The sequence below is a fragment of the Neopelma chrysocephalum genome, unplaced genomic scaffold (genome assembly GCF_003984885.1).
Source record: "Neopelma chrysocephalum unplaced genomic scaffold, ASM398488v2 Primary Assembly neopelma1_76, whole genome shotgun sequence".
NCBI classification, from domain to species: Eukaryota; Metazoa; Chordata; class Aves; order Passeriformes; family Pipridae; genus Neopelma; species Neopelma chrysocephalum.
In genome coordinates, this window is record NW_020897737.1 from 1,917,857 (window position 1) to 1,928,959 (window position 11,103).

The following is an 11,103-nucleotide window of genomic DNA, read 5'->3' on the forward strand; positions in this document are numbered from 1 at the left end:
ATGGAAGACGTTCCACATTCTAGTGTAAGAGAGAGGATGGGACAGAGCAGTGGGCATTAAGCAGATGAGCTGTGAAAGCAGTGATAGCTACCAATTAGGAAATTATTTTAATTAAAACTGATCTTAATTTTAAAAACTAAACATAAAGAAATTCCCCGTTCTGAAATTGCTGAGTTAGCAGGAGGGGTCCACCTGGGCGCACTGCCGGAAGCAGAGCTGCAAGCTCAGAGCTGCTTTGCATATTTAAACAAGCAGAACTGCTAAGCAAGCAGTCCATCGCTACCATAACTTGCCCTGTATGTTAATTGTTCTTGCAGCCGCCTGGCTCGGTTTTGTAACTCTACCCTGATAGTTGCACAAGGAAGAAAGTTGGGGTGTTCCTTTACCTTCCAGGAAGATGATGTATCCTTGCTTGTAAACAGTCATTGTCTTCTAGCACCATGCTACTAAATACAGAATGCACAGCAAAATTTCTTAGGACATTTGGACCAGCTTCTATGGTTTATGTTTTTCAATTACTTCCTTTACCATGTCAGTAGTAGTAGTACCCAGCCAGGGGAGTTTGGGAACTTCTGGGGTAGACATTAACTGAATTTCATGACCAAGTCTACTTATTTGTAACTTGAAAGATCTTGTGGCATGTGGTGCCATCTGTAAGTGTTTTATAGAAGACATTCTGTCAGATTCCCAACTGCTCCTATCTGCGTGGTTTTTTGGATCCTTTTGAGTGTCAGAGGTGTTCCTGTCTTTTAACTTTGGAGTCATATTGAGGAAATAGTTTGCTAAATTTGTCTTAATTAAGAAGTAAATTGCTTCTCTTCCATTTTGTTGTTTCAAATGCTTCACCTATGGTTGAATTCAGCCTTTAACCACCAGGATTCCTCAAATCTTAAAATGGAATATTTCCCTGTATATTTAATAGACATACAGATTAAATGATATTTTTACATATTTAAATGTAATCTACCTTTTTTTGTCTCCCCCTTGATAGAAACAGTACGGCCGAAAACACCACCTGTTGCAATAAAGCCTCAAATAAAATCTCAAGAGGTAAAAATGCTGGTATATTTTATCTGGTATTTAATATGTGAAGCTGTTCCTTAGTAGGTAATTATGCATCCTTTTGAGTAAGTTTGGCTGTGAAACCATAATAATATAGTATCTGACAGTCCTAACCTGCTGCTCTTTTGCTGTGATAATTTTTAGCATATAATCTTGAAACTGATTTTCATTAGAAGAAACAGTAATTTATCTGAAGAATGCTTTCATTAGTATCTTGCACGTTATAATATGTTTTTCCTCCCAAGAGTGACATTTCCAAAATGTTTGTAGTAGAAGGTTAGCATTGTATTTAGACATGAGGAGTACCTTCATAAAAATGTACTTATGTGCCATGTTCTGTCCAACTCTTCAGAAGTGGTCAGGCTGGAGTATAGGAAATCTAAATGATGCATTGCAATAGCAACATTGTTTTATTGCACTTTCACTTGATACTGCAGAAACCTGTACCATAGGCATGTAATGACCCTTGTTAATTTCTGGATTGTAAAATCAGTGCCAGAGTACACTCTTGGCAGAAGCAGAGCTGTGCATTCACTTGCCAATAATATGCAGAGGACTAAATTAAGCTACAAAGATTTCTAAAGAACAATCCTCTCTTAATCTTATTCCTGTGTAGAAAACTGTTACTGAATTGTGGTCAAATTTTTAGTGTTAATCTTAGGTCCTGTTGTAAACTACTTATGAGTTTTTTATTGTTTCTGAAGATTACAAAAACAGAATTAAAGTTGTTAAGCGAACACAAAAGGCAGCCTAGGATGTAAAGCAGATCATTTTCAGTACAACTATCTAACATTTTTGTCTGTACAAAAATACTCTTAAAGAAAAGTATCCCATAAAGAAAAATAGTTGTCAGAAAAACGCATTTGCTTTGGATTTTGCTGACTCTATTTAAAAGCAGCCACATGAGTGGAAATATGTATTGGTGACATTTCTTCCCCTGTCTGGATAAGTTTATACTAAACTGTCTTGTTGCAGGATGAGGAAGAGATTTCCACAAGTCCAGGAGTATCAGAATTTGTGAGTGATGCTTTTGATGCCTGTAATCTGAATCAGGAAGACCTAAGAAAAGAAATGGAACAACTAGTGCTAGACAAAAAGAAAGAAGAGACTTCAATAGTAGAAGGTAAAGCTATTATTACCTCTGCGTCTTAAGTAGAGCAATTCTAGGAAAGGCTGATTTAAAAAAAAAAAAAGTAATTCAATTTAGAGAAGTAGATTTGTGACAGTTTCTTCAAAGTGTATGAAATGAGAATTTAGCAAATTTTTCAAAGTGTATGCAATGAGAGATTGCAGAAATTAATTATAATTTTCACCATGATCAAACCATGTCTTACACAGAATGTTAGCTATGAGGGGTTTAAATCCAAAGCACCTAAGAAATTTTAGGTCGCTCTTCCATGAAAGTGAGTATGGGGCATTTTTTCCTGTGTATCTCCTCCTTTCCCTGCCTTCTCTTTCATTGGTTCTTATGCGTACAGTTTTTTGTTTCCTTTAAATTTTGCACCAGACTAGGAGCTTGCAGAGGCCTCTGCTCTAGAAGGTTTAGAGGCATTTGGAACACTTAAATTTTAACAAAGAGTTCTGAGAATGATGAGAAGAAATTAGATGGAGCTTATACTTAAAACAATTCAGAAGAACTAATATTAGTGTAAAGAGCATAAAAAACAGTCTGTGATGATCGGACTCTGGCCATATACAATGAACAATTTACTATGAAGACACTTGTGTATGTAGATGCTTATCAGGTAATTCACCACAATTTTCAGAATTCATCTTACAATGTGCTGTGGATGTTTCTGAATCATTGTTTTCTGAATTATTTTTTTCCAATACGTAGCCAAGCTTGAGGAATTGTTATGAGTAAAATCAGATTCTTGCATCTATTTCTTTGATGAAAGTGTTTCAGTAAGTCATTAATGTGTTATTTGTTCAGAGAAATCTCAGCTGGCCTTACTGACTTGGACTATGGAATTGCGTACCTTTGTATCTAGGCTGAAGCACTAACCAACATGTAACACATCAAACACCCATCTCCTCCCCCACACTCTTGCCTATGATAGGTAGAGCTAATTAAAACAGAGATTAGTAACACTGTAATGCCTTCTGACTCATTTTTTGCCCTGAAGTATGAAATATGATTACCTTTAACCCTGATTAAATGAGCTTACCTGCTTCTTTGTTTTAAATTAGCCACAGTATTTGATCTTCGTTTTTTTTCATAACAGTATATAAACACATTAATGAACTTCATATTTTATGGAGATTTAAAAGTGCAAACTTGATTCAGTTGATAGCAGACTGAAAGACTGTAGGAAATGATGTTGCAAAGGGATGCTTATAACGACTTAGCTATGTATTTGCTTTTTAGATCTTTATTATAGTATGCACATAGGAATATAGACTTGTATATTACTTAATTCCTACTTGTGATCAATAAGAAGGTGAAATTTCTGATCTTGAAGTTTCTTTAGTTTTTAAGGAGAATTGTCAATAAAGTTTAGGAAATACAAGAGAGGTGCACTGCAAATTCATCTGCTTTTATAATAATAAGCAACATTCTATATTATCAATTAAATTCTTACACATTATTTATCTCTTGTAGAAGAAACTGCTGATTGGGAGAAGGAATTACAACAAGAGCTTCAAGAGTATGAGGTGGTGACAGAATCGGAAAAGCGTGATGAAAACTGGGATAAAGAAATAGAAGAAATGCTGCAAGAAGAAAATTAAGCTTTTTCACAAAATTACTATAACCCAAAGCTTTTTCTGAAGACTGACATGGATTTCTGCTTTCATATTTTGCTTACAGAAATATCTTCAAAAGACATAAAAGAATCTAAAATCATTATAATTCCATATGGGAATACAACCAGTATTTCTGTTCTTTATATGAGCAGTTTCTGAACTTCTATATTCTTCAAAAGAAAAAAAGAGGAGGCAGACACTGCAAGTTATATGCCATAATTAAAAGTGATAACATTAATACATGAAGCAACAGTTCATGTTTTTAGGTGGTCAAGAAGCTCTTCAAAGAGATTTCTAAACATAAGAATCAAATTTTTTTTTGTCTACAGCCTTCTGTTTAGGATGTAAAAATGGATGTTGTAAGTAACTTAGTCCTTGAAAACAATTCTCTCTTGACATTTGCACTCTGATCCCTGTATAATCTGTAAATGTGTATTATTTTGAGGTACTTGTAGCTGGTAGCTTTCATGTGTATTTAACTTCCTTAATGTATGTAGCAAATCAATTTGTAGAAAACCCTATTGAATAACTTTCAATGATTTGTTAAAAAATACTAATGCAGACTCCAAAAGAAGCTGATTATTTATCAGTCAGGTGGCAAACATTTAAGCATTTAAATAAGGATAGAATTATTAACTGCTTGAATTAAATTTGTTTTTGTTAAATCATCATATTAAGATATTGCCTTTCCCCACAGAGAGAAATAGTTTAATGTATTCTCTCTGCAGAAGGCTGTTATGTTTCCATTTAATTTTGCTGTCTGAGCTGAGAGCAAATTAAATGTTCCTCTTTAAGTGCTGAAACATTTATGTAAAAACTTTTGCTGGTTTGGACACCTTTATTAAATACTGTAGATATGTATAAAATTGTCTCTTTTATTTGGAAGGAGGGCAGAGTGAGGGGCAAGCATACTTCAGACTTACACAGATTTCAAAAATATACATTGTCACAGTGCTTAAGACGTGGAATTTAAATTAAAAAACAGGGGGTTTTCTCTAAAAGATTTTTGATTCTTCATAGGCATCTAGATGTTTCCTGTAGTTTTACCATTAAGTCAGTATCTTCATATATATAAATGAAAATTTGATGTTCTATTTGTCACGTTTCATAAACTTCTGTGACAAAACATTCACGAAATTCCAAATACAAAGGAAAATGGGTAAAATTAAGTAGGTTGGAGCCATTAAGCACAATTGAATTATAGGCATGTTACATACAGTAAGCTCTGTCTTAATGACATAATTCTGCAGAAAACTTTTGTAAAGAGACTGAAAAAGATTATAGCTGTAATTACTCAGTCAATATTCATCCCGTGGGAATTGAAAAGAGCTAAGTAGTTTTAACTGCTGTTACCGCAAGAAAGGTCTATTTAAAATTGTCTCCATTAGCAACTTGGACAGAAAGCTCTCCTGTATTTCTCATTATACAAAAGGAATTGTTTTAAACCTGCATATATTTGGCTTCTCAAATTAGTTTATTGCCATGCACTTTCTCAACTACAAACCATTTTATGCAGAATTTGTATTTTTATAGTGTTTTTCACTTAGTAAACAGATGTGAGATATGTCATGGTAAATAAGAGTTACTTAAGAAGCTTTTTATATCTAGGATTAATTAAAGACCACGAAAGTCAAATCTGTTACGCTCATAAAAATGAGACTATTCGCAGCTTAATGGTTACTCTTGACAAATTCAACTGCTTATAGATTTAAGCTGGAGATATTAAGATCTGTCTACTGTACAGTTTGACACAACACCTTCTGAAAAGATGGGCAGTTCTATTCTGAGAGTGGCAAGCCTTCCCTGGATGACTAAGAGTTCAAAATCTCCAAATGCCAATCTTCAGTGCTCCAAATGTCCGCTTTCTTAAAAATAAGCCTGATCATTCCTAGTGTTTTCAGATGTATTATTACCTTATTTGCATGGGGTTTGTATATAAAGCCTTATGTTTGTTTTCATGTAAGCATAACCTATATAGTGGTTCAATCTCTCATGAAAGATGGTTCCTACATATAAAACCTTTGTTTTCCAAGTTCCATGAAAAGCATGTCTATGAAAAAAAATAAACCAACCCACTATTTGAATTTACATTTAAACAGGCAATAATGTAGCAAGGCTGAATCTGACTAGAACTCTGATATTTAAAGGCTCTTATCAAATATCATATTAATATTTTCCAATATGCATATCTGGTTTTAACCTGTAAAACTGGAGTAAGTTTTGTGTAATTCTGCAGTTTTCAGGCCTGCCCTATGCTTTTCATTTAGGTAGGTGCTACAAGTGCCTAGCAGTTCTTACTCTGCATGGAAAGACGGAAAGTGTCTGCATTCCACTTGTCACATGAGATGAACACAGGTAGACTTCTTCACATTCTCTGTGAATTTTGTATGCCTTTGTAGCCCAAATGTGTCATAATAGTATATATACATATAGTATATAAGCGAGTGTGTTGATGTTTTCTTAATAGCATCATTCCAAGCACTGGGATGGTGCAGATGCTAAAATCCAGCAACACAACAGTATGAAATCAATGACAAAATGAAAAGAAACTAAGAATTAATGTAAATCACACCATCCTGTGGATACAATGTGACAGAAAGTGCAGTTGTTTAAAACATTGAGGAGAAGCAAACAATCAAAAAGATTGTTAACAAGTTTTCTTAGAAGAAGTTGAACTTGCAAATTTTGGAATTAACGTTTTAGAAACAGGGAAAAGATTACCCCGGAATCATGTAGGTTAGCTTAGAATAGTGATACAGCTTTCTTCTGAGATGCCAACATCTCCAGATCTTCTGTGCACTGAAGAATCCTCTTCAGCTATTAAATTACTAGTCCAGTTGGTATAAGTTAATACCTATATGGAATTTTTTTATTTAGTAATTTTTTTGGAGGATGAGGAAGAGGAAAGATTGTAAAATCCTGGAATAAGAAAAGTGTAGTGAAAAGTTCCCTTACATTTTTATTCAATCACTTACAGCTGTTCTCTTATCACAGTTAACCTGCATTGTTTTAGTAAACTTTGGAATCTTTAGTTTGTTTCTTCAGTACTTTTTTTCCTCCTTGCTGTTTGGTGATCTTGGTGTTTGCTTGGTGGGTGGTGTATGTAGTACTGAAGCGCAGGACGTCAATTTTAACCTCATGCATTTAAAGAATAACCGCATGTGCAGGAGCCTGTCACCAGACTGTGAGATGCACCCTTGAACTGTCGGCCCCTTACACATTATTGACCTTTACTTTGCAATAGCTGTTGCGTAGAAAGGAACAAAGTGTGTCCGGTTACTTCTCAGTGCACTGCCAAGCAGTAGCAGCCACACTTGGCCCTCGGTCCATGGGCTGTGTCTGGAGTGTTGTACTGTTCCAGTGTGAAGAACCACCCTGATAATGATCTGGATTTCAATTCAGCAGGCGTTTAGAAGATTAATTGTCTGGCCTGATACTCTGTCTCAGTAAGTGCTGACTGATATATCTGTAACAACAGTGCAGTAGCCTACCCCTAAATACTGTTACCCGTTAGTAGATTTTTCTTCCAAATACTCATTTTCAATGCTATTTTTCCTTTGTTTGAAACCCCCCTTTGTTTGGGGTCTCTTGGGGGGTGGAGGGGGTTGTTAGATCATCATTCCAGTTTTTTTAAACAAAATGGCAAGTAACAGTCAATTAATGTCTTGCTATATTTTCTTTGTATATCTTAAAATTAACTATTGGAGAAAACAACAATTTCTGCAAAAACATCAGAAGACATGCATAGCTTCATTTTGTTCTCAGTATAGCCCAGTATTTTTTATATATATATAAAGAGGATGTATATATATGCAAACCCACATTTATTAATGTGTCTAAATACATTTAAAAATATTAATGATAATGTACTTTTCCTGTTCAGCTGTTACTTTTAACTAGATACCATTGTGAGACAAGGAGCAACCAAAATAATTAGCATTAGTTTGTCACACTATCATTTTTAATGAGACAGCACTCTGTAGAAATTATCTGTAAAAATGAAATCACTTGCTTTGTTTCCTAAAAGCCTGGTTTTCATTATGGCACAGGTTAGGCACGTTTGTTTTCCTTTGCTAGTTCAGGAATTCATGAATCTATGACAAACCTCTGCAGATAAACTTGGAAGGTATGCTTAATTCAAAACTACATGGGCAGATAGGGTTTTTTGTCTCTGTGATTTTGGCAAAGTAGGGAAAGACAGAAGAAAAATGCATTTAGTTCAGGGTAATATATAAAATTAGAAGAATGAAGACATGCATGCTTTGATACATGATGCTCTAAAGAAAACCGTGCTTAGTGTGGAATTTTTTTACTTGTATGCACACACAAAACTTTAATTATGCGGTTGCTTTTATTTATTTGTTCTCTTGGCTATGGTTTCCATACAGTGGAAGTGTGCAGGTTTCAGAGCCAGATAAAACCACTGCTTTTCTGCATTTCCTCTCCTTCCCAAGGAGAAACGAGCCCCATTTACCTCACAGTGAAATAATGGCCAGAAAATGAATTGATTATACCCAGCTTCTTGTCCCACTTACTTCAGAAATGTTTTAATGATGGCCTTATGCCCATTCATGACTTTGATGCCTGCAATTTAAACATCAAACAGTTTTGGATGAGCTGTATCATCACTGCCTTTCATCCTGTATCATGTGTAACAAGACTTTCAGGACCGTCGTGTGTTGGGTGGATGAAAGGTGCTGCTGTAAGAGTGATACTGGGAGAAAAGGAGAGGATAGGATATTTTAATATCATATTTTAAGGGGGGCATTTTTCCATATACCTCAAAATTTGTGGCAACTTTCCTTAGAGCTCATTCACCTTCGGAGTTCATTTTCTGGGAGGGATGTGTGACATGTATCATGCATGTAAGAGAAAGCACCACCCAGCTGACACATCTTTCATTTTCTGTATTGCTCCTCATCCCATTCCACATGTACCCTGGCATCTCGTTTGGTTTTATTTATAGCTACATGGTATGTTCAGCCAAGCATGTTTCCAGTATTGTCTACATCGGGCTCCAGGCAATTTCCCTAGTAGCCATCATTGAATTTTAGAATCCTGTGAAGTAGAAGAGTGGTGATTTGAGTTGCATCTTTGGTTTGTTTGCTTTTTCTCTTCCTGCCTTCATTTTAATTTTTGATTAGTCATTCTGTGAGAAGTTCCATTGGAAGAATTACTGTTCCTACTCAGTGTTATGGTTTCACCAGGAGGGAAGTGTTCCAAGAAAAATTCTAGTAGTCCAGAGCTTCTTCAAACTTCCAGTAAAAGCAATTATCATAATAATCATGGGAAAAGGACAATTTGTTACTGCATTTCAGTAGTTCCCTGACTGCATGGCATGTAAGAAAAGAAATAGTATCTTTATTTCACAGTTGCTCAATTGTCATTGTTTAGAGGTTTGAGCATCTAGTTCTAGTTTTCACCTTACTAATCTGATTAAAACATAATGAAGGAACTCATTTTTCACCCAGTTGCCTGGGAGTTGTCATCCACCCCCCCAGTGAAGGTGGTGAAGTATCCAAGAGAGGTGTCAGACTGGCTGACACATGTACAGGGTTCATGAAGTCAGACTACTCTTGAGTATGGTGATAACCATGTAACCTGGATGTAGTCCATAAAAATAGACTACCCAAAAAATTTGTAAAAAGTTGATGACTAAAGATTTTTACTATATCTTAAATAATAATTAAAAAGAACTTATTTTCCTAAAATTTCAGCTTCTTGCTTGTCAAAACATGAGACCACTCCACCTTCTTGGCAATGGCCAGTTGGGTGGAACACCTACTTGGCAGCTCCTAGTGTGTAGGATTGCACAAGCAATCTCCAGCAAGGTCATTAACAGGGCACAACTGAAAATATGTTCTCAACCTCCTCTCAGTACATGTACTTACTTGCGGGAGTGGAATACAAATTTCAGTACTGTTGACATGCACTTCGCTGGTAAGTGCATTTTTGAGGGAAAGCAGTTCACAGAAACACAAAAAGAGACAGAGGGATAGCACCATAAAGGTAATTGAAGATACTAAACGTAATTTTTTTTCATTCAATTTCACATGTGTGTTCTTGAGAGGACCACAGCACAGCAGGCAACCAGTGCACCAGAGATCTGTGTCTGAGTTGTGAAGCTGATGGTACGTCTCTCACTGTGCCTTCATCAGCTATCCTCAAAAAAACCTGAACCTTCTAGAAAACTGACTTACCAGGAAGAGTCTCTTTCTTCACAAAACAATTATAATTGATCTGTGTCACTGTATCAGAACTCAGACAGTTCATGTGTGAAAAGAATTACTGCTGGAAATATATTCTCTCACATCTGATAGTTTTTGAAGAAAACTCCCCCTTGACAGAATGGCCTCGTGTTTGCTTCTGCTGCATAATGTATGCTAACCTCCCTGGCACCCAGACTCACCAAAATAGGCCTCACAATGAATTTTATTACAGTAAAGGCTTACAGCCAGCAACAGCTCTGTGTGTCTTTATTCCATTCTCTCTCAAAGTAGCTCAGATTTTTAATTAATCTTCCTTCTATGCCAAAAAGTGCCTGAAAGGAGGAGAGTACAGAAGTAATTTATATTTTGCTACATATATATACTTTCAAGTAATGCTTGGGAGAAATTAAAAGTAATGTTAAAGCCCTATTTAAGGATTGCATGAGCCAACCTGGGATCAAACAGAACATATTTGAATGGATCTCTTGCTACTCTCTAATGGAAGGGATGCATGGGGAAAATCCCAAAACATCAAAATTCTGCTGGGGAAGAGGAGGGATCTTCTTTCTTTTTCCAAGAATCATACCAGTATTATGCATGTTTGTAAAAGAACAAGTGTTATTTTGTGGAACAAAATCCCCATCTAAAGATCAGGGTGACACCCAAAAATGTAAAATTATTTTTCATCTTGAAATTAACAGTTGAATTGTTCTGGTAAGTATATATTTAGGATGTAAGGACAAAATCATTTAAGCAGGTACTGCCTCACCAAAGCTACTTTATTCAACATTGACACTTGACCTATTTTCCAAAGTAACAAGTGCTTAGGGAGGTTTAGTGTGATATTTTCTTTCAACAACTCTGAAATTCCCGCCATATATGACATGGGAAGTGAGATTATTTCCCTGAAAGGCAGGAACATATGTATTTCTAGGATGCTTGCTTGCACCACTTTTAAGTTACTCCGCAGCGGTCCCTGACAACCGAGGCCCACGTGTGCACATGGCACGGCCGGCGGTTCGCAGGAGTGCAGGCGACCCTTGGCAGCTCCATCCTCCCCTCCGCGTGTTGATCCTTGCTTCCACAG

General features: G+C 36.0%; 1 protein-coding gene across 1 annotated transcript in view; it reads left to right on the forward strand.

Moving 5' to 3' along the window:
• The window catches only part of SYAP1 (synapse associated protein 1), a 15,642-nt gene extending 10,969 nt beyond the window's left edge, over nt 1-4,673 (forward strand). The window contains exons 7-9 of the mRNA XM_027689025.1: nt 992-1,050; nt 2,038-2,185; nt 3,665-4,673. Of these exons, the coding sequence (XP_027544826.1) occupies nt 992-1,050; nt 2,038-2,185; nt 3,665-3,792 (335 nt within the window). The 3' untranslated portion in view covers nt 3,793-4,673. The remainder of the gene's footprint in view (nt 1-991; nt 1,051-2,037; nt 2,186-3,664) is intronic.
• The last annotated feature ends 6,430 nt before the right edge of the window (nt 4,674-11,103 follow it).